This window comes from Cebidichthys violaceus, unplaced genomic scaffold (genome assembly GCF_023349555.1).
Source record: "Cebidichthys violaceus isolate CVI_PGR_0920_01 unplaced genomic scaffold, fCebVio1.0.p SCAF_14, whole genome shotgun sequence".
Taxonomy (NCBI): Eukaryota; Metazoa; Chordata; class Actinopteri; order Perciformes; family Stichaeidae; genus Cebidichthys; species Cebidichthys violaceus.
The window spans coordinates 15,189,566-15,213,045 of record NW_027176307.1 but is presented as its reverse complement, the minus strand read 5'-3'; the positions used below and the strand labels follow the sequence as shown (position 1 = coordinate 15,213,045).

Here is a 23,480-nt window from a genome sequence, read left to right as displayed (position 1 = left end):
AAAAATAGTTAAGGAACAATCCTCCAACTAGTCAATTTTGGCTTTTTAGTAAGTTTGTAATACAATGGTGGTTCCTCCTTTACTATCAACATATTGATTTTCTCATGCATCAGGTCACTTTATAGGAAAATATTTGCTTCCTTGCCGAGAGTTAGATGAAAAGAGCTAGGAGGTGATTAGCTTAGCTTATAAAGCCACAAATTGTTGTTTATACATCTGTTTCTTTATGGATTAAACAAACAAGATACTGCGTGATAACGTGAAAGGTTTGGGGGTGTTGGTAGGGATAATTCTGAACTTTGGACAGTCTCAGGCGAGCTGTTTTCCATGCTCCCCCTGCTATACAAAACTGAGCTAATTTATGAGAGTTTCCATGAAAACACCATTCACATCAAGTCTAAATTAGGAAAGTCAGATCCCTCTGAAAGCTCCTCCAACTTGGCCCTCAATAATACTTAGTGCCTGATAATGCGAACAAACATGGACGCTTCACATTATCTAAAGTTCGCAATTAAAGGAAATTAAATTAAATAGTTTGTTGTATTGGCAAAGAACAATATTTTCAGGTATCAGTGTGCCTCTTGTTGACTTCAGCCTTTAGGTTGCAACAAAAATTACTCCGAATATAATGTAAGTAAAGAGCCGTAGATATATTTAAATGTGCTGTCGTTGGAGTTAGTCAATTAAGACTTTGCATTGTGCTTTTTGTTTTTCCTATCCAGAGTGCTCTCTTGGCGTGGATGTTCAAGCTGACGTCGTCCTCCTGGTCGACGGTTCCTACAGCATCGGTCTGGCTAACTTTGCTAAAGTGAGAGCTTTCCTGGAGGTGCTGGTGACCACCTTTGACATCGGGCGAGATAAGGTCCAGATCAGCTTGGTCCAGTACAGCAGGGACCCCCACACCGAGTTCTACCTGAACACTCACCACGACCTGGCCGCCATGGTCAAGGCCGTGAGGACTTTCCCGTACCGCGGCGGCTCCACCAACACCGGTAGGGCCATGACCTACGTGAGAGAGAAGATCTTCCAGACCACCAGAGGGGCGCGCACCAACGTTCCCCGCGTCAACATCCTCATCACCGACGGGAAGTCGTCCGATGCCTTCCAGGATCCGGCCACCAAGCTGAGGAACGCAGACGTGGAGATCTTCGCCGTGGGCGTTAAGGACGCCGTGCGAACGGAGCTGGAGGCCATCGCCAACGAGCCCGCGGACACCCACGTGTACACTGTGGAGGACTTCGATGCCTTCCAGAGGATTTCCAAAGAACTCACGCAGTCCATCTGTCTGAGGATCGAGCAAGAACTCAGCATCATCCAGCAGAGACGTGAGTAGTGTTGCTATACTCCTCTACGCTGATGACAGTGTGCTTTATTGTTGTTTTCGGGTCTAATTTAGATCTGATCAATTCTGTTTTTCTACTTATTATTTCTGGTTTGTATCATATTCTCAGAATAGAAACAACACCTTAGGCAAAATTAGGCTGCAGTAAACACTTATAATATCATAATTAACAAGGTACTTTCTCGTTCTTTCTGGGTAAAAATGTAAATACTGTGGAATGTTTCCTGTTGTCTACTGGTTTTAACTCAAGTTGAATTGTGTCTTTAACTGTATAGGTGGAAACTATGAATTACTTGGTTTGAATAGTCAAATTACAAAGATTGTATGTTATTTATGACACTGAGTGAGGCAGTTGTGACTCTGCAGTCAAGTATTATTAATTGTTTGGGAGCAGTTTCACTTGCATTTATAGGTTCTTCAGTAGTGAGAATAGTTGTTGAAGTTGCATGCTTATACCTTGTTTAGTTTATGGCATGAGCTAGCTTAGCATGAACAAAGATGTATCAAACATGGAGCACCAAACTGTCAGTTTATTGAGGTTTTTGTTCAAGCAATTAAATGAATTGTTCTTTTTTTTAAAGTTAGCTGAAGACTTAAAATGGCTTTGAGAAGAACTCTTAAAGTTGCCATTCCTCACAATGATGTAAAACAACAGAAATATAGTCGTTAATTACCAGTTTTTGTATAATTTAGTCCATATGAATGAGCTAACATTTATTTATGTTGCTAATTAGGTAGGACTCGGATACAGTTTGTTTGAAGTGTTCTTTGGATAAAGATATGTGTCGAAGAAAATACCAAGAAAACTCCAGGGTTCCCTTTTCTTTAACAACATTGAAATGCCTTTAATGTAATGGTATGTGATGCGTTTCGGCATCAAGCCTTCATCACAACGTCTCAAGATCTCAAGTTTATACTGAAAAGCTAATCTTCCACTTGACTATAAAATGCATGTTAGAGAGAAAGAGAGTACCTTGGATTTTAAGAACATTGATGAATGCTTTTCATCAGACTCAAATTAACGTTAACATAATTTCTCTTTCACTACCAGTCGACTGTTATGATTTAGAGCATTACAAACCAACATTTTAACAATCAATTATAGCGCGACAGTCCGATGTGACTCCAACAGAATACAGAGGAGCACCGACAGTCGTCCATATGCACACAATTACTGTCACATCGCTCCTCCGGTCTTTTCTTTTCATCCGACCCTCCTCTTGGCCTCAATGTGTTAAACATATGTCCACCTTTTGATCTTTCAAGGGCAGAGTGAGTTCCTGCATGTGGAAATATTAGAAGAAGGGTCAAACGGTGTCTGCAGCAGAGATGTCTTTGCATTTGTTTAAACCCTAGCCGGAGCGACCAGATGACCGTCAGGTGCGTCGTTCCGTCACGTATCCGTAAACAAAACAAAAACTTGACTTTGAAAAAAATGCATTCTTTGTGCTGAAGTTGTTAGCCAACCCCCCCGAACATCTGGTAGTCAAGTCTAAACAAGCGAGAGGAGCATCTTGCCGTTTCACCCACTTAGCGCTCGGTATTAATCACTCTCTCTGCTTTGCCAAGAAGAGCTTCCAGGTCTGCCGGCGGCACAGAGTGTGACTCACGGCAGCTTTGATTGGCGATTATATAATTCTTATATAATAATGAGTCTATGTCAACAAAGAGAAGCGAACAGGAGCTCCCCAGCTCTCCATGTTGTTTGAATGATGCAGCTGTCAGATGGCTCTAGATTAAATGACACGTGGAGTCCTTCATTTATTTAATTTTTTAGTTTATGGATAAAAATATTTTTGGTTTGATTTTATCTAAGTGGTATTCAGATGTTGAACGTTCGTCCTGCTGATTCTCATTCAACCATATGTTTCTCTAACATCGCTTCATAAATGTAGATGGACTCAGAGGTTTCTTGCCAACTAAACTCAACTAAAGTAAAAAGTTAAAAGAAGAGTGTCCTGTTGGATTAAACTCACTCTTCAGAGTTTCTGCATGTGTTTGATTAAAAATCCTTTTAACTTTGTTGCCTTTGCTTTAAAACTCAAGACATGTCAGTTTATTTTCAGAGTCTTATTCCTTTCATGTTTTTTAAGCTTGATGTCTGGATGTTTTATTCGTTCTTTTGTCTTTCAAATGCTTCTATATCCATAAGCTGACTGACCCTCCACTCTCTCTCTCTCCAGGCCTGACCCAACCGAGGGCCCTGTCCTTCTCAGAGGTCGGCCCCAGAAGCTTCAGGGCCGCCTGGGAGATCGACGCCGCCAACGTGGAGTCCTACTTGGTTCGGTTCAAGCCGGCGGACGACGAGGACGGACACTACGTGTCCATGTCCGTGCCGGGGCACACGCTCACCACCGTCCTCCCCCACCTTGTCCCATTCACCCGCTACGAAGTCAACGTTCACGCTCAGTATGACAAAGGGGAGAGCTTGCCTGTGACCGGCTATGAGACCACGTTAGAAGGTACGTTGACTCGAGACGTTTATCTAAACGGGATCAGCCGCTAACGCTAACCACCTCATTTACGTTCGCCGCAGAGCTGGGCTCCGTGCACAGCCTAAGAGTATCCGAGGAGACCACAGACAGCTTCAGGGTGTTGTGGCAGCCGGCTCCGGGCGATGTCACTCGCTACCGTTTGACCTACGAACCCGCGGGGGACGAGAGCTCGAGGCTGGAGACGACCACCGCCGGACCCGAGACCACGATCGTGCTGCAGGAGCTGCAGCCGAAAACCACCTACCGCGTCACCGTCACTCCTGAATACACGTCCGGCTCCGGAGGGCCGATGACGACAGACGGCACCACCAAAGAAGGTGACAACTTGTTATTCTCTTATGAATTAGAAAAAGAGCATTATTGGGATTGGAAATGTCCCCCAGAGCAAACAATTTGATGGTTTTTGCATAAATAAATGTCTTAATGTCAAAATCTCTGACCAGAGATCAAAGTCGGCGGTTGAGCGTGAAAAGACGTTAATAATGGATTCACCGTCAAGACCAGAGGAACAGCAAAGGCTGCACATAGACCAGGGGGTTCTGTTATTGCTGCGGTGTTAGGATCTACACAAGGAAGTGGCACCCTTCTATAGAACCGAAGTTATCTTGAAACTGTGACTGTAAATGAAGGGTGTGGAAACCAAGGAAGCAAGTGTTCAAGTGTTCGAAGCTCCACTAGGTAGCAAATCATTGTTCCACGAGTTGAGTTTGAGTCCAGAAGTCGTGGTTCAGTCACTGGTTCTGATCCATATCAGGTGCCTCCAGACGTCTTAAGATCGTTCTGTGAGACAATAAAAAGTCTAAAAAACTGCATATTTAAAATGACGGATGGTGAAAACATTCTGTCTTTCCGTCTATTTGCGTCATTTAAACTCCACAGTGGAAACAGGTCTTTATTCTTTTCTTTTTTTAAGTTGTCATCTGTCATGTGGCGTTTGCTTTCTTTGCCGTGAGTGCCAGGAGTCCTCTCATTGTTAGTACAACCTGCCACCCGTCCAGCTCCTCGTCAGATCTGTCCGGCCTTACAGGGAAAGGAATGAAAAAAGCAGACAGAAGCACGGAAAGCTGGGAAATAGAGGCGTGGCCAAGATGTGCTCGATGGGGATAAACAAGGGAGGAAGGGAAGTGTGGGTGTGGGGGGGGGGGGGGGGTACACAACCCCGCAGGTTTAAACAGTGAAGTTAAACTTTGGAGATCATCTCGTGGAGGAGCTTGCTGTGTTCTTCCAGCTCCACAGCTGCTTGTCGTCCGAGGTGATTTCTACTTTGACGGTTTATAAAAAAGAAGAGGCAGGATTGATCCCAGCTTGCACCTCTTTGACATGAAACACCCAGCTGGCTCTCAGATGGATTTATGTTTTTCCGTACCCCCCCCCCCCCCCCCCCCCCCCCTTACAATATTGTTCCCATTACAATGTTTACTGTGCCATGACTTTGTCTCAGAACTATGAGTTGCCTTCAGGCTTTTTCATGAATTGCCCGTTTTTTTGTTTTTGCTTACAGCCTTTTCCACAAAGTCTTGTGTTGGCACAAAACTACAACAGCCAGAGAGGAAATCAAATTTTCTTCTTAATTTTCTGACTACTATTTAGGGGGAAAAAAAGCAGAAGTACATTTCACTTAAAAAGCAGGACATTTCATCAGGCGGTAGGAAAAGAAACATCACACAGCCCCACAGATGCAACAATACAATTCAGAGTTCCACTGAGGCGGAACATGAGTCACCGCTTTATTCTAACTGTTATTTTCTTCAAAGGGGAATTGTGTGAACATGCCGTACTTACGCTAGTGCACGTCCTGGTAGCCGCCCAGTACAAACAGTTGTTCTACTGTGCAGCTCGACTGGGAGTTCAGTGTCAGTCTCAACGGTCTGTGGATCACTAACAGTCCACGCTGGTAGAAAAGGCCCACAGAGGTTAAATGATCTGAAAGCAGTAGTAGCAAAAAAGCAGCTATAAACCTTGAATAAATACGTTAGTCAAATAAAAAAGTCCATGATGCAGATTGTTCTCCTGAGTCTGCCGTCATTTTTCTGACCTTTTGTTCCCGATCCTCCTCAGCCAGGGGTTCCCCCCGTGACCTGAGGGTTTCCAACGAGACCGTGTCCTCCATGAAGGTCTCCTGGGAGCCGGCCCCGGGGAACGTGCTCCAGTACCGCGTGGCGTACAAACCCTCCGCCGGCGGCCCCGGGAAGGAAGTGTCGGTGAAGGGCGACAGCAGGGCCGCCGTCCTCAAGAACCTGCAGCCGGGAACTCAGTACGACATCTCCGTCAGCGCACGATACCCATCCGGTCCGGGCGACGCCCTGGAGGGACGGGGCTCCACGCTAGAAGGTAAACCAGTTACATTTTTGTTACATGAATTGTATTTGTATGTTGCTGGAAAAACATCAGAACAAGCAGATAGATACCCAGACAGAGTTTGTGTCACCCAGGCGCCAACCTCCCATTCTGAAGATGTGTTAAAGCTGCATTCTCTCTAGTGTCCACCAGGGGGCGACTCCTCTGGTTGTATCGAAGTCTAGTCTAAAATGACTCTACTTGCTGCTGCTGCTGCTGGAAACACTGAGACTGATCCGGACGGTAAATAAGGAGCTAAAAGATGCTCAAAAGTTATTACAAAACATATTCATTTGTTCAGGTTTAAAGGTTAACATCTCCTGTAGTCGAGGAACAGATTTATTATTTTATTCTAAACTAAGACACGGCTCCCCGTAAAGTTTGAGTTTGTGTCCTGAAAACCATCTGCTCGACAGACATGCCATTTACTTTTAGTAACACACCGTCTACGAGCGATACAGTGAATAAATAAAGATATCAAGATATCAAGATATCAAGATATCTGTCCTCACAGCTCATGCAGAGACCCTAAATAAAGTCTGGTAATCTAAAGCTAGACGTTATTTCTGTTAGTTCTGGCACGCCGCTGTGACCCGCTGATCCTCCCAGATTTAGCCACGATTACTCTGTTTGTACTATGACTGGGTGGCTCAACGACCACAGCTAATGTTTGAGGTTTTCTCTGTAATTGATGTGACTAAAAGCTGGAAGAGGACCAAATCGTCAGGAGCGCTCTTAAAACAAACAGGTCGGTGGTTAAACGTGGATTTATTTTTGCTCCGACGAGGTTCTGCTTTTGGTACCCAGAGAGGCTTCAAGGGTCGGGATAACTCTAACAGGAGAGTCATGATAAACAAGAGAGGAGGAGGAGGAGGAGGAGGAAGAGGAGGAGGAGGAGGAGGAGGAGGAGAGGAAGAAACCAACCAGTTTTCATGCAGGTGTGATGTTAAAGAAAATTAATTTGGTAACGGTGACACTTAAAAACACTTAAAAATTATTGTTTTTGTCCAAAACAGTCCAAAAGATATTTAGTATCTATCTATATTATTATATATGACAAAAAAAAGCAGCAAATCCTCCCGATGCTTCATGTGTTAAAGCTGCATTCTCTCTAGTGTCCACCAGGGGGCGACTCCTCTGGTTGTATAGAAGTCTAGTCTAAAATGACTCTACTTCTCTCTTGATTTATTCCCTCAGTAAACATTGTAAACATGAGTTTATGGCCTCAATCTCTAGTTTACAGTCTTCTTCAATACAGCATGATGTTCATTTAGTACATTATGCTCCATTTAGAGTCAAACAGACCAGAAAGCAGGGGATGATTTAGGGGCGGGGCTACACGCTGATTGACAGGTCTCTACGTCACTCCTCCTCAGTCCAGATATGGTCACTTCCTGTTCACTGGTCGCAAAAAGTAAAGGTGACGACGGCGAACTTGTTGAACTCGAGGCTTCAAAACATCAGTCCACAACCCAACGAGTGAGATCACCATGACTACGTCCACTTCTTATATTACAGTCTGTGATCTCACACAGTGGAGCTGTAGCTCCTTCCTTTAGCCTCAGACAGTAACAGTAACAGTAACAGTAACAGTAACAGTGGACAGAGCAGCCTCACAGACTCAGAGGTAAAGATGACAAACAGCAAGACCCAACAGGAATGTGACCCAGCTGAAGAGCAGCAGGGCTGGAAGGTGAGGAGGAGCTGACTCATTCCTGTCTCTGTTGCTGTCTTCCTCTCTGTTTATGTCTCCGTCTCCATGTGTCTCTGTTTCTCACCTTCTGTCTTTACCCCCCCCCCCCCCCTCCCATTTGTCTTCACCTCTGTTTTCTTTATTCACCTCCATCTGTCTTTCTTCAGCTTCTTTCACACATAGTTCCAGCTCGAGTTACTGGGATAACCTTTCAGGCACCGCCAGTGATCTTTGCTATTCACACATGCACTACGTTCAGGAACATGTCCTCCTTTGTGTCTTTTAATACAACCCATGAATATGCTGGAATAGATTTGGGAAAGGGACAGTCCTGCAGATGGCGGTAAATGCAACACTTGATGCCAACCGCCATGAAACTAAAGGGCAGAAGAAGAAGATGGAGCATGTAGGCTGGATGTAAAAGTATGCGGCAAAAGATGCATCTTGTTTTTTTGTCCGGTGCCAATGTTCAACAAGTTTGCAAGACAAAGCAATGGTGTAACTTCGTGAACAAGTCGTCACTGGCGTCTTGTGATTGGTCCGCTTGCTCCACGTGAAAGCGTCTTCTGTCAGACGGACGTAACTCTTTACGTTCCTGCCGTCTGGGCGTTTTCCTCAAGATGCTATGAGGTCTTGAGGTTTGGAAAACTGGTGGTACAGATCTCCCTGAATATCGACCGCTGCTCCCTTTCACACATGCAGGAAATGTTCCTGAACATCTCACGGACATCACTCTGTTCGTTCCACCCCGTGAGGGCTTGCCTGGGATTCTAATAGTGTGGTTCACGGTCTCTGTGTTGTCGGCCTTCACAGCCTCCAGATGCCTCTCTGGTCTCATCAACCCAACCGTCACCGTTTCTTCTTCTTCTTTCTTTCCAAAGCTTCAGGTTGTCTGGCCTGTACTGGCACAGCTTGGTGCATTTGTTTCCGCCGTGTTGCATTCAGGGTCTGGCTGTGAAGTGTGTTGGTGAAACCCCCCCAGACAACCCTGGTGCTGGCAGGAGGTTTCTCATTACCTGTGTTGATCCGTGTTAAACCCAGCTGCACTGATACTGTACCCACATTAAACCCGGTGAGCTCACTCTTATTGTACAGTAAGAGCTCGTATTAAGCTTCGCTGGGGCCCTCGGTTGAGCCCAAGAGATATTCTGTTTACGACCAAATGGGAGCTAAAATGGAAAAGTCTTCTTGGTGCCAAAAATCTGCAGGTTACGAGGCTTTCTGTGATATATCAAAACAAATTCAGGCCGCTGCTCAAACTACCGTATAAAGGCTTTTTATTCATTCCTAATATGTACAAACAATGGTACAGTAGATCCCGGGATAACGTCCAATGACATCCGGATAATTGAGGTCCATCTTGTTCGGTTGTTTGGTGTAAACTTGTCCACAGCTGATACATCATGTATAAGCTGCTTTTCCTTCATTTGGACAAAACCCCAAAACCTTGACATTAACCAGGACTTCCTGATTGTTGGACCAGGATGACGTGAGGTTTCTGCGGGATGGAGAACTTTTTTAATAGTGTTGGGAAATGGGAACGTTTCGGGAATCACTCATTGTCAGATGATGCATCTTTTAAATGATCACCTCTGCCAAAGAGGATGTGTTTTCAGTTCGGTTTGTTTGTCTGTTTGACAGCAGCATTACGGAAAAACTACCCGCCCGATTGTCATGAAACTTGGCAGAAGGGTGCAGCAAGGGCCACGGACGAATCCATTACATTTTTGAGCAGATCCGAATAGCCTGGCAGACTCACGCATTATTTTTATTATCATTGTGAGAATGGACATTTGGCTCCCTGCGATCTCCAAAGTGCACTCCTAGTTTTGATTATCTTCCACCTGACGCCAAAAAAACTCAAATACAAATGAAACTAAATAGTTTCTTACAGTTATTTCTTACAGTCTTTACTTGTATTGGCCTTCCAGGCTCGTTCAGGTGAGGCGTCACGGCGAGGTTTGGCCTCATGATGAGGTCTTACTTTCCAGCTTGGCCAGAAAGCTGCAGATTTCAACTACAACCGGGCTCTGCTCAGTCTTCCTGCGGTGATTCTGGCCAACGACACTGTTCAGTTCCCGGTTTGGAGTTGTGATGAAAGAAGCGAACATATGTTTTAGGCCAGAAAACGACATCTCTTGAGTTGTCACATGAAGGTGATAAAGAACACGAGTGCTGTTTACTGGCTGTGGACACAGATTTCCCAACCGCTGATGTAGGAAATGTGCTGAAAGGCTGCAGACATGTTTCCTTTGTATCTTCCATCATAATCTACGATGAACCAGTGGACTGTCAATCACTGTGTAGCCCCGCCCCCTAAAGCATCCCCTGCTTTATGGTGTGTTTGACTCTAAATGGAGCATAATGTACTAAATGAACATCATGCTGTATTGAAGAAGACTGTAAACTAGAGATTGAGACCATAAACTCATGTTTACAATGTTTACTGAGGGAATAAATCAAGAGAGAAGTAGAGTCATTTTAGACTAGACTTCTATACAACCAGAGGAGTCGCCCCCTGGTGGACACTAGAGAGAATGCAGCTTTAACACATGAAGCATCAGCTTCACTCTTCAGAACCGGAGGTTGCCACCTGGCTCTGGCAGCATTGCTGCCTTGCTCATTGATCGAGACAGCACTTCTCCTCTGGTGTGGAGTTGCACCAACAAAACTGCCGGGGTGATTTTCCTCCCCCCTCAATCTGGGCCACCGGTGTGAAAACCGCAGTCAGTCTCTGCACCTCGAGGTGCTTAAACGGTAGATGGAACATGTCGAGTTGCCAAGTTTATACAAAGTAATGAGCCGAGAGAGAGTTTCCACTGCGGCTGTGAGGTTTCAGCAGCAGGGAGTCTCCTCCTGTGGCATCGAGACTCAGCTGCTCAGAGACCAACAGAGGAAACATCTCAGAATTATTATGACGCGTATGTTAATCATGTAGCTGAAGTCAAGTCAACGGATTTGAGTTGTATACTGTTTCTCAGAGGTGGAGCTGCATGTAAATAAGGTTTAATGAAAATGCTTTATGCTCTCGTATAGTTTTCTATTTGTTATTCTATTCTTATTTTAATTTATTTGATACCTCTTATTATTTCTTTCTTTTACTTTCTCTCTTTTTCTCTCATAGTTCTGTCCCTTTTCTTACTTATCTTAACTTAACTTATCTTAACTTAACTTTACTTATTTTATCTTAAATTATCTTAACTTATCTTATCTTAATTTATCTTAATTTGTCTTAAACTTAACTTATCTTATCTTAACTTATCTTAAACTTAATTTAACTTAACTTAACTTATCTTATCTTAATTTATCTTAATTTATCTTAATTTGTCTTAAACTTAACTTATCTTAATTTATCTTAAACTTAACTTAACTACAATTCAACTGTTGGTTTTGTACTCACAAAACATAAACTATTGTGAACCTCATTTAAAATGAATCTTGACCACATCTTTTTTATTATGATAATTGAGTAAAAGTATCAATAATTGAACCCTAAACTTCCTGAAACTTGTTTCCACCACACGTCCGTTAAGTAGCTCTTCTGGAGCTTTTGATTTTAATCACGCGACCTTCCTCAGTGTTTTCACTTTAGGTTCTTCTGTCTTCGCTTCATTTTGTCCTCAAAACATTAACGTTTTTAGCAGAGAAGATGTGAGATAGATAAACAGATAATGGAGGCATGCAGAGCAGTGGAAATGTCCTCACAAGTGCATTAAATCTCCTGCGGTTTTGTTCACATTTGCCTTGTCACCCGACTCTGGAAAAATAGGTCCGGGTGCATTTGAGGCGTCGTCTGCCGAGCGCCAGAATATTCCACACGCCATCTGTCTGCTGCAGTTATTTTCAACTCCGCTTCCAGCTCGGAGCGACGGCGCTCCTCGGAGCTGATAAAAAGAAGAAGAATTGGCAGCAGCCTCCGTGGAGAGCTCTCCGCTCTGCATGTTAAATAAACGAATACAAGTACATTCATGAAGCGCAGTACAGGCTGGAGGTTTAGCTTCGTGGCAACATGAAGTTTAATGTGGTTTTCTCACGTCGACCCGCCAAATTAAAAGCCTCTTTACGTGTCATCAGAAGCACTGAAGGCTTTTTTTTATCTCGGTCATGACGCGTTCGTCAACCTGTTTTAAAACTCAATTCACTAATAGAGATTTCCACAACAGTCTGGCCACATGTTTTACAAAAAGATGATCATAATGACACTTCCTGTCTCAACAAAGATGGCCTCCACTCAACAACATCCAGGCGTGCTCCTCTTCCAGTATATTAAATGTACTTTTTCAGCACAAAGACTTTTTTATACGGTCTTTACCAGAAACAAATTTCCCGACTCTAGACATTTGGAGAGGTTGTGTATCAATTGGCTAAAAAGCTGGACTGTGGTTTATCTCTCTTGATTACATAGCTGGAGCTGATGCTCTGTGATAATTATCACGAGGTGGAAACTTCTCAGTCTTTCCAGCACCTCCGCTGTCCATGCTGTCACCTTCACTAAACTGGAGATGTCCTCCTCCTCCTCCTCCTCCTCCATCATTCATAAATATTTCCAGCTTTATGCTCCGTCTCTACACGTCTGCTTGCAGCAACATGAGCCGCTGTGGTGGGAATAAATCTATAAGGGTTTTTTTGGCTGCAGCTCCTCAGGAAGTCGAGTCTGAACCTCTGAAGACACTTAAATTCTGTCTTTGTTTGAATCTTCTTGATTTCTGTGGAGGAACCATCTTCAGTGTTTATAGAACTCCATCACTTCAACGAGGGTTGAGTCTAGGGCTTGTTTTTGATTTGACTTTAAAGCCAATCATCTGGAAGAGTTTCATTTAAATAAATCATCTTTTGCCGAGTGAGGTAACACGATGGGGATTGAGTCCACGGCCCACCTGGGACTATTACGTGTCTAGGGCTTTTATTGTGAAAGGTAAGAACAGAAGGAGTGGATCTGGTCTGCTGGTTTGCTGTGTTGGTTCAGACTACAGAATCCTCCATGTTGTAGTTGTATAATCCTCATAAATGTGGGCTCAACCCAATACAAAACTGTGCGATTAGCTTCAGAGAGCATTTACAAATGAACAGTGAGATAATTCTGGTTTATCACAACTTGGATTCTATTGTCATGGTTCTAGCTAATGTTTTCTATTTTCAATAACAACATTTTAGAGTTCATTTCTGCGATCTGTGAAACAAGAAACACAAGTGATGAGACTAAAATGTGAACAAACGGGAAGTAAGACACAGTTTTGAATGGTTTAAATCATTCAAACAAGTGTCCATTTTTAACATTCATCACAGTCTAACTGACCGTTAAGTCAGTGAGGCGTTAGCGAACACAAAGTTCCTAAAACGCACAAGACACAAGAGAGACGTGACGTCACCAAACACCTGAAAATGTCAAAAGAGTACCTTTAAATCCTGGATGTCACTCTACCAACAGAGGGAAGAGAAGATGTCCAATAAACTACAATAAAGAGTGTTCCTCTAGTTGGCTCAGTGGACACATGTCTCCTGTCTCCTATGTCCTGTCTCCTGTATCCTCTGTACTCCCCAATGAAGCAGAAATGTCTTTAAAATTAATCCTCAGAAATGTTGTGTTTTCTTTTTTAAATCTCACGTGTTTCCCTGGTTCCCTGCCCTCTATAGCTGTGGTCAACTCTTCTGTCCTCTTGATGGACTTTTAATAGTTTCCATGTTAGGAAATCATCTGATCTGCCAGCAAATCCAAAAAGGGTTCCTTTGTTTTAAAAAAAGGAAGATTGCAAATACTGGAAACTAAGATTTATGCAATGTAGAAGTGGCACAAAAATGTGTGAGTGTTTCTTTAAGAAATACAGAGTTTTGGATCAAAATCTAAATACCTTAAAGAATCTGAATGTCAAATTTAAATCATATCTTCTTGTGTGTTGTACTCTTCATTAAACCTCTTATTAATTCACACCTTTGCTTGTTTGTTTTTCAGAGGTTGGACCTCCTAAGAACCTGGTCACCAGCGACGTGACCGACTCCAGCTTCGCGGTGTCGTGGACGGCGGCGCCCGGGAACGTGAAGATGTACCGGGTCCGATGGCGGTCGCTGGTCTCGGGGGAGACCGGAGATAAAACGGTGCCGGGAGACGTGACCGACACCGTGCTGGACGGTCTGAGTCCGGAGACGCTCTACCAGGTGTCCGTGGTCGCCGCCTACGATCGGAAAGACAGCGAGCCGCTCGCCGGACAGGAAACCACCGACGGTAAGACGCCGGACGCCGAGTGAGCTCTGGAGACCAAAAATAGTCTCACTGATCTCACCTCGGACTTTGTAGCACTTTTCAAAACGGTGCTACCAATAGAATTATAAAATAAGTGCATACACAAATATTTAAATGTATATATAAATCCAAAACAAACTATGAGACTATGAGCCAAAGTATATTCGGTACTTCCCATTTGTCACGAGACGAAAAGTGGACTTCAGAGCTCGCACGATAGAACACACACGTTTTCTGGTCTTTAGAAATCTAAAAATGTCAACATATTCCTCGTTCTATATGCTCAGATGTGAACTCTAATGCATGCAAAGCAACGTGCAGATGAACCGACGCGTCTTTAGTTCCTCGATGTATCGGTCCAGCTGCTTCTTCTCCAGCTTCACGGATTTACTCAAAATCTATCATCAACACATTGAAAAGTTGGACGCCATGTTTTGGTTTTTTTTCGCCAGTAAAAATCAGCCAGTCTGAAAAACGTTTCATTGGGATCATTAAATATGCGTATTATTCCTGTGCAAAGTTGTTTTAATCGCTTGCAGAATCATCGGAATATGTGAAATTCATTTTATTGGGCTTTTGGTTGTCTCGAGGGAGGGGGGCAGAAAATGTGTTTCGCGTTTCCTCCACAATTGATCACTTCTGGGTAAATGCCGAATTCACTACCAATTAGTTTTGGCATGAAGCTGATGGAATTACTCTGCGTTTATGCCTAGCAGTTATGAAAACATTACGATTACTGGAGGGATATAAAGGGAAACCACACTTGGCCTGAACATAGAGAGGACAAGATGATTGTTCTTAGGGATTATGATTTAAAAAAAAAAAAAAAGACAAAATGTTTACGGCTGCTCAGTAGTCCCCAATATATACGGAACATAAAAAGTGATGGTTTGATGCTAGAAGGAATAGAGTGGATGTTAAACGATAGATGGGTTTGACAAAAGAGGTTTTTGAAGATTTATTGTAGAATTTGTGAATTGAATTGAGGGCCGGGTATCGGTACTCTGTACCTTTTAAGGTATCGATCAAAATAACTCACTACCAAGTAGTATGGAAGCTTTTCATGGTAAACGATACCTGCATTTGATCCTTTTTGTACCCAGATGGAGTACTCTATTAGTGTCGGTATCACTTTAAGGGTACTGGTATTGTAATTGTACTAACAATACCCAGCTCTGACTACACTGGGATTCTAGCCAATAGACATTTTCACTGAAGTATTAATACGTTTAAAAAGACATGGAAATATTCCCCAAATGCAGTTTCTGCCCAGCCAAAAATACATCTAAAATACATTTATTAGATTTAAAAGATATTATTGAATATTTGCAATATTCATTTAAATATGTAAATATTTTTTTTTAATTTTCAGCCTCTGCTGCCGCCAAAAAGTTGACCGTATCGGACGAGACCGAGCGGAGCATGAAAGTCTCGTGGACGCCGGCGCCGGGCAAGGTGGCCCACTACCGGCTGAAGTACTTTCCCATCGGTGGAGGGAAAGAAGTGGCCCTCAAGGTCCCCGGGACGACCACCTCCACCGTTGTGAAGCGCCTGCAGCCCACCACCACCTACAACATCACCGTTCACCCCATCTACAAGCGCGGGGAAGGAAAAGCAAGGCAAGGAGTAGGAACGACACGTACGTTGGTCCATAATTCAACCCTCTGCCAGACAGTACACCGCAGAAACATGTCCATCTAGACCAAGACGTTTAAAGTTCTGTCTTTAAAACATTACCCTCGATGGAAATCTGCAGCTGAGGTGATCTTAGCTTTTTATGGATCCCGTCCCTCTACAGCCACAGGGTGTCATGTGACTGGCCTGTCAGGCTGGATGTGAAGTTTAAGTTATTAAATTAAATGTTTAACCCAGTTTAAAAGAGTTGTTCTGAGGTCCTTAGAGGACAAAAATGTCCCAGCAAAAAACTGCCAAATAATTATGCTTGAATATTATTTTCTTAAATCTTTTAACCAATATCAGTGCTGATTATAACTACCAATTACTAATTAATTTAAATGACAGTTTGTTTACATAATGTTGTTGTTTGGTTTTTATGAAACAAAGAACCACAACAATTGAATAATTAATGCTTTTCACATTCAATGATTAGCAACAGCATTGACTTTGATGCATTACACACTGCAGTGCTCCGTAATACGGCAGCAACGCCCCTAGTGGACACCAGGAGAACAACATGTTTTTCACATGAGACGAAACAGCAAAAACAAACATGAGAAAATGTCTCAATGTGGTTGAAAATAGTAAAACGCACAGTTTTGAAGCCAGGGCTCCAGATGAACAGCCTTGAATAGTAGAATGCATGGTCATGGGGACATTTTTGTCCTTTAGGACCTGAGTCTTCTATCTCAGCTGACTTCCTGTTAAACGTCGGCGATGCAAAACAAACAGAGAAAACTGTTTTGTTTGACAGTTTTGTCACTCTGACGTCAAAACGAGTCTCGCTGCAGATTCTTCAAGTTTAAACGACTTGTTCTGATGAATGTTTTTCACACTAGAAGACGAAGCGGCGTCTTTTCACCAGAACACTAAAATCACGATTAATGAACACAATCACTACCGTTACTAACACACGGCATGATGACGCCGGGCTTTTGAACCAATGACGCCGAGGTTCAAGGTATTGTATTATGGACTAATGAGGAACTGGCCTCGAACGTGGTGTGGCTGATCTTCAACAACCTTTTTGTTGCCATTGACTTTGATTTTTGTGTCGAATGTTCATTCTGCACAAGTTTGTCCTGAAGTTCTGGCGCTGGGTTCTTTCCCCATTTCAGTGTCGCCCTTCAAGGCTCCCAGGAACCTGCAGACCTCAGAGCCCACCAAGAACAGCTTCAGGGTCTCCTGGGATCCGGCACCTGGTCAGGTCCGGGGCTACAAAGTGAGCTTTCACCCCGACGGGAATGACATTGACCTGGGCGAGCTCCTGGTCGGGCCCTACGACAACACAGTCGTCCTAGAGGAACTTAGGTAAGCTTTCATAACCGTGATATGATTCAATCAGAGTTCACCATAGAGGGAAACAAGGAGCCATGTCCTGCAGACACTAGTGTGAACATGTTTACACACAGTGGAAGGAAGGATGGACACTAAAGAGAGCAGGATGATCTCGGTTTAGCAGTAAAGTCTTCTTATTGAGATTATGAAACACTGACGTGAGTTCCTGTCGTTTCCTTCGTCCTTCAGGGCCGGAACAAAGTACTCGGTGGCCGTGTCCGGGATGTTTGACGGAGGGGAGAGCATGCCTCTGGCGGGAGAGGAGAAGACGACCCTCATGGACGCCCCCGAGCCGCCTTCCGTCGACCCCTCTGGTAAAAGCCGATAACTTCCACCCGCGCTGAAAACCCTCCGTTAGCGGTCCACAGAGAGCCGGGCCTGCGGACCAGACGCCGTCTGATCCAAGTCGTTTCAGGACAGCGGTGGTTCCGCCCCTTAATCAGTGCCAGAAGCGTTGAATTATTAGTTGTCGAGGGGCATTAACATCACCGTCTCTTTGGAACCGCAGGCTGAGAATCGACACACAGATGATTGTTATTAGTGCAATTATTGTGAGCCGCTTGGCTCGGCGTTTCCTCACCTACCTCATATCTCACCGTGAGTGTGATCTGGAGCATTTTACAGACGTGCGACACTAGCGCGTTCCCCGACCCGTTTATGTGCTGCACAGTTTGAGCCGACACCCAACAATGTGCTGACCTTAAAAGACCCGAAGAAATGAAAAGACAAACAAGGATTAGTTTTAATCCCGCGTCGCTTTTGTTAAATTAATTATTTGTTGTTAAAAGAGAAATACACGTCCAGAGAACCCGGCCTTTTCTCTTCTGTTAAACGGATTCTAATCATCCTTCAGTCAGGCGTGTTCACAAGAAAATAAACCAATCAAATGAGACTTTGGGCCACAGCGGTCTTATGAAAGCACGTTTGTGGATCGTACAGCTAACAGAGCAATACATCACAGAGTGTCCCTTTCAGCTCTGCTCCTTTTAACCTAGCTGATAAAAACACCGTTTACATGTCTGGACTGTACAAAGAACAACAATGAGTTTTTAGATGCTTTAGAAACAGGAAGTCTTAAAAATCTACATTTGAGTAAATATTTAGGAGCCAAATCAAGATGTTCAACCTTTGTTTCTTTATAACACATTTAGTACTTGACTACAGGTAATAAAGTAGTTACACAACGACTCCTCGTCATTGTGGAGGTTACTTTATGACGTTTACGCTCGTTGTCTGTTTGATTCTTCACATTTAGTTTGTTCGTCCTCTCGTGTTTGGGAGAATAATGCAACGAACAGATCCTCCCCACGTGCTCGGAGCTAGCGCTCCGTCTGCGGAGGCTCACGCTACGCTGCCAAGCGCGAGTATAAAGGAAGCTTAAGCCACGCCCACTTTGTAGCGGCCCAATCAAATGCGAAGGATTTGATTTAAACCCCTTTGGTAACTGTCAAAGCTTCTGTTTCGCTGTGATCTGCGTCTACAGTTCAGAAGCTTTAAAGACGCTTTAACTTGTGTTCCACCGGGACTTTTAACGGCGTCGCCACAAAACGTACGTCTCCGTTAGTTTGAACTCCGTTATCCGGGACGTGTGCCTCACATGAGACCCAGAGGAGGCGCTGACCCCGGGCAGAGGTTCTCAGCCGTAATGGGGAGCAGACACGGTGACACGGCGGCTGCCCAGCGAGCGGGGAACAGATCCAGGATGTTCCACCGAGGTTCCACTCAGAGATCCTCGTATATTTAAAATCTGCAGCTCTCACATGGCAGGCTGCTTAGTGGGGGCTCTGATCCAGACTCTCTCTGACGGGTCCATATGGTCTGGCAGAGCCGCGTCTCTGCGTCCTTCAACGCGCTGCAGGCCGTTAAACGCCTGCTTTCTTTTGTTCAAACGTTCGTCGTTTAAACAAAGTGAGAAAAACCCGACAGGGACTTGACGTTATTCAACATGGCTTCCTAAACGCTGTGACACACAGTCAAATGAAAGGAGAGCTGGTTTCACGTCGTTGCTTGTAAAGAGGGTTCAGTGAAGGCCTCCTCCATATACATTTCTGCAAAAATGAAATCAGCAACAAACAAAACATGACTACAAACCACAAAGGCAAACAGTGGAACCGCATTTATATGAAGGCCGAGACACAACTAGGAACGCCTTTGTACAAACTTTATAGAGAGTATAAATAAAATCTGTCCACTTAGTAGCTTTTTCCAGCATTCAAGCGAATGCTGTGGTTTAGATGTGTTGAGCTCAGCAGCTGCTCTCCAAAGACATCCCGTCCACGATGGCTAAAAGATGGCCGCTCACCATGATCACCAAGTGCTTAAATCAGTGTGTTAGTGAATGGAGTCTGGTGTCTTTGTAGAGATCACATGTTCTCCTGTCTGGTTCTATGAACTCATCTCCTGTAGTAGAACACTGACTGTGTGGAGAACCTCATGCAACCACCCTTCTAAACATCAGTACTGTCCCTTTAATTTGAGACAGCTGACACGATTCTGATATTATACATCTGCAGCCTTGAAGCACGTTTAGTCCCCTACAAAATGTTATTGAAATCACATTTTTTAAAAACACTTCTCTGTCGGTAAACACATCAGACTTTTGACTCTGGAGTGAAACCAAAAGCTCGCTGCAGGTGTCTGCAGGACACCAGGAGATTTACGTCCCACAGCGAAGCTGAGATGGATATTTATTGCTCAGACCGTTGCTCGGAGACACTGGATCCAGCAGTCGTCTGCGGCGCATTAGTTGCCTCCTAAAGCTGCCTCTGTTTATGACATCTGTTTTTATTAATGAACGTCGGAGGGGGACACATGAGCGTATTGTTTATAACTCAAACAGATGGCGGCCAAAGCATCCGACTCGGTTCCTCTGAAGCATCTGTTTTCTGCAGCCAGCTGAGACAGAACTAAACTTTTTAAAAAATATTTTTTAATTGATTATCTCCTAACCTGTTTTCAATTCCACACACAGGGGGAAAAACAAAAAAGATAGAGGAGGAGCGGCCATGTTTCTTTCCTACAGGTGCCTGGAGCAGGACTGTGCAGTCGGCCTCGTATATCACAGAGAGGCTCAGTGGAAGGGGGGTCAGGAAAGACCACAGGGCCGATTCACCGCTGGATTTAGAAAAAGTCCAAACATCTTGCGACGTCTGTTTCACATCGTGTGAATTATTGTTGTAACGCTGTGTAAAAAAAACCATCCTGCTGTACAAACGTCTTCCACTTGTGATTCTCTCTCTGATGTTTCCTCCAACATTTCCTCTCACATCTCTAGTTGTTCACGTGAAACACATCAGACGCTGTTGTGTTGTGTAGCAGAAACTCACTGCCCCCCCCCCCCCCCCCCCCCCCCCCCCCACAGACCTTCAGTGTAAGACCACAGCGAAGGCCGACATCGTGCTGCTGGTCGACGGTTCCTGGAGCATCGGACGCATCAACTTCAAGACCATCCGCAACTTCATCGCTCGCATGGTCAGCGTGTTCGACGTCGGCCCCAACAGAGTGCAGATTGGTAACTACGACCTGTACTTCTACTCCCAAAACTGATGGCTACTACTACCTTTATTGTACTTTAACACTATCTACTTTCACTGATGCACCCGGTACCATAGGACTACTACGAAGGTATACACCTTTACAATGCAATGTAGAAATACTCCATTATAACCAGGCAGTATTAAGAAGTATTCAGTATTCAATTTGTCGGTAAACCTGTTTAATTGTCATCATGTTCTTCATAAAGAAATAAACTGACAGGTTGTTGTGTCCTTGGTGTTCTCTGCAGGTCTGGCTCAGTACAGCGGAGACCCAAAGACCGAGTGGCACCTGAACGCCCACCAGACCAAGGTGTCCCTGCTGGAAGCCATCTCCAGCCTGCCGTACAAAGGAGGCAACACCATGACAGGTAACGTATGAACTTCCCTTATTTGAATGCTTTAGCTGAAGAACACTGAAGCTGTTTTTGCTCAAAAAGTGAGACAATTAAATAGATTGAGCCGACATCACCTACAAATGTGCTTCAGTTCCCACCAACTCTCTGAAGACACTAATAGTTTAACTGTTTTAGTCAATCAGCGCTGATCTTTGTGAATTATTAGTATTGTTGTTGTTTTTGCAATAAGGCTCATTTGCATAGAAAGGGTCAAATTTTGTGCCAAATGTCTGAACATTAACTAACTTAAAGGTGCATTTACCTTTTTTTGTGTGAAGATTTAGCTGCTAAATCCTTTTGTGAATGTTTGGTGAAACTCGTTGCTCCCGTCTCACAGGGTTGGCGATGACCTTCATCCTGCAGAACAACTTCAAACCCAGCGTGGGGATGCGCGCCAACGCCCGAAAGATCGGCATCCTGATCACTGACGGAAAGTCGCAGGACGAAATCATCTCCACATCGAAGAACCTGAGAGATAACAACATCGAGCTCTACGCCATCGGTATGTCACTTTAAATATCATTAAAACTACATTTTTCATATTGACAGAGTTTAAAAAAAGGTCACATGAAAATATTATAACAGCTGGTTTTCCAGGATTCATCCTCTTAAGCTACATAGTCCAAATTCTTTTCAATATTTGAGATACATTCACTACTTTAGGAGAAATTGAAATGTATCTCTGCAAGTTGGTTTTCAAATTATACAGAAATAAACTGAAACCAATGGCCAAACCAAAATCAGGTGATCAGTCAAAAGTCTGATGACGAGCTTTGAGAGTATATGTGTAAAGGTACATGGGATTAGATTTGATTGTAGTACTTTATATCATGTTTTTTTGGGGGTCTTCTTCTTCTTCTTCTTCTTCCACCGTGCTGACGTTTCGGTTTTTCTCTCAGGCGTGAAGAACGCCGATGAGAACGAGCTGAGGGCCATCGCCTCCGACCCCCCCGAGATTCACATGTACAACGTGAAGGACTTCAAGTTCATGGTGGACATCGTCGACGATCTCACCGTCAACCTGTGCAACAGCGTCAAAGGCTCAGGTAGGAACAGAGTCACATCGTCTGCATAGAGTCGTCATCAAACTGGTGCCACTGGGATTAGAATTAAAGATCCAGATTTCAGAAGGCAGTATTCTGTCAGAGAGGCATCCTGGCTGGTTATTTTACATTTATATACAGTATATATTTCCTTTGATGAGTGAAAGTAGAGTTTCATTTATCAAAGGAACGACCAAGAAAACCCAGAATTAACCTTTTGAGAAATATCAACCATTTAGCTTAAAATCAAAAATATAGTGGTTAATGGGCATGAATATGAATATGAATGACAATATGCATGACGGAGAACTGAAGCTGACACCAGACTCCATTCACAAAAACAGTAATTTTACCTTTAAGTTGCTGGTCTACTGCCGCCTCCATCGGTTAGTTAGTATTGTGTGACTTTGGTGTCTTAAAGGGTTAATTCAAATTCACTTCTGCAAGTTAAAATCACTGTTTTTGTGAATGGAGTCTGGTGTCTGGTGTCTTTAGAGAGAGAATAGATAACAGCTTCAGTTCCCCGTCAGAAAGGTAAAGAGGTGAAAATATTCTCATACAACCACACTTCAAAGAATCAGAGCAATCCTTTTAAATAGAAACAAAGATGTGGTTGATTCTGTAGACCTGATTTATGTAATAAACTGTCATTTTTTTAATGTCATCCGTTTCCTTCGACACAAATGTTTTCCTCATCAGTAGGTGCACATACGTCCATAAGTTGTTGCAGATGCTGGCCACTCAAACTAAACAAGTTATTCTACATCGACCAGATCTTCTTCCTCTAATCTTCATCTCTGATGGAATCTGTGATTCCAGCTTCTTTGTTTGAATACCTGCTGAGTCAGATTTACACCTCTCAGAGGTTCCCTGTGGTGCAGATCAGGTGGAAAATTATACTTCTCCGGACTTTAAAATGCCAAAGTGTTCAAGACTGACGTCTATATTTTACAACAGGCTGGAGGGCATGAAACGCCACACTGCTTATAATGGACGATGTAAACCTTTTAGTCCAAGTGAAGACATGAGCATCAGCTAAGTTACTCGTCTTTGGCACAGCTGCTATGACCCAGTTTGAATGATGACACTAATTGGCCATTGAAAAGTACAAATTATGTGGCGTCGTTTTGATCCTCAGATGAGAACAAAGTGTCCTGTTATCCACAAATCAATTCTACTCTTTGAAAGCAGAAGATCACATCCCAGATGGATACATTTGACTCCATTCTGTCCGACAACCTCCATTATTTCAGAGAATTAAATAGATGTCGCAATGCGGATCCGAACATCTGATGGAAACTTTCACGCTGGAAGTAGATTTTTTTCAACTTTTTGTCCGTAAATCATTTTTAGGAGGGAAATACAAAAAATAATTTACTGCACAGC

At 43.7% G+C, this 23,480-nt stretch overlaps 1 protein-coding gene across 1 annotated transcript in view; it reads left to right on the top strand.

Annotated features, from left to right (window-relative positions):
* col12a1b (collagen, type XII, alpha 1b) overlaps nt 1-23,480 on the top strand; it is a 98,379-nt gene that overhangs the window by 12,518 nt on the left and 62,381 nt on the right. Inside the window, exons 10-21 of the mRNA XM_068709099.1 lie at nt 723-1,325; nt 3,526-3,804; nt 3,879-4,154; nt 5,896-6,168; nt 13,818-14,087; nt 15,478-15,744; nt 16,901-17,093; nt 17,310-17,434; nt 20,482-20,631; nt 20,905-21,024; nt 21,389-21,553; nt 21,951-22,097. Coding sequence (XP_068565200.1) covers nt 723-1,325; nt 3,526-3,804; nt 3,879-4,154; nt 5,896-6,168; nt 13,818-14,087; nt 15,478-15,744; nt 16,901-17,093; nt 17,310-17,434; nt 20,482-20,631; nt 20,905-21,024; nt 21,389-21,553; nt 21,951-22,097 — 2,868 coding nt within the window. The remainder of the gene's footprint in view (nt 1-722; nt 1,326-3,525; nt 3,805-3,878; nt 4,155-5,895; nt 6,169-13,817; nt 14,088-15,477; nt 15,745-16,900; nt 17,094-17,309; nt 17,435-20,481; nt 20,632-20,904; nt 21,025-21,388; nt 21,554-21,950; nt 22,098-23,480) is intronic.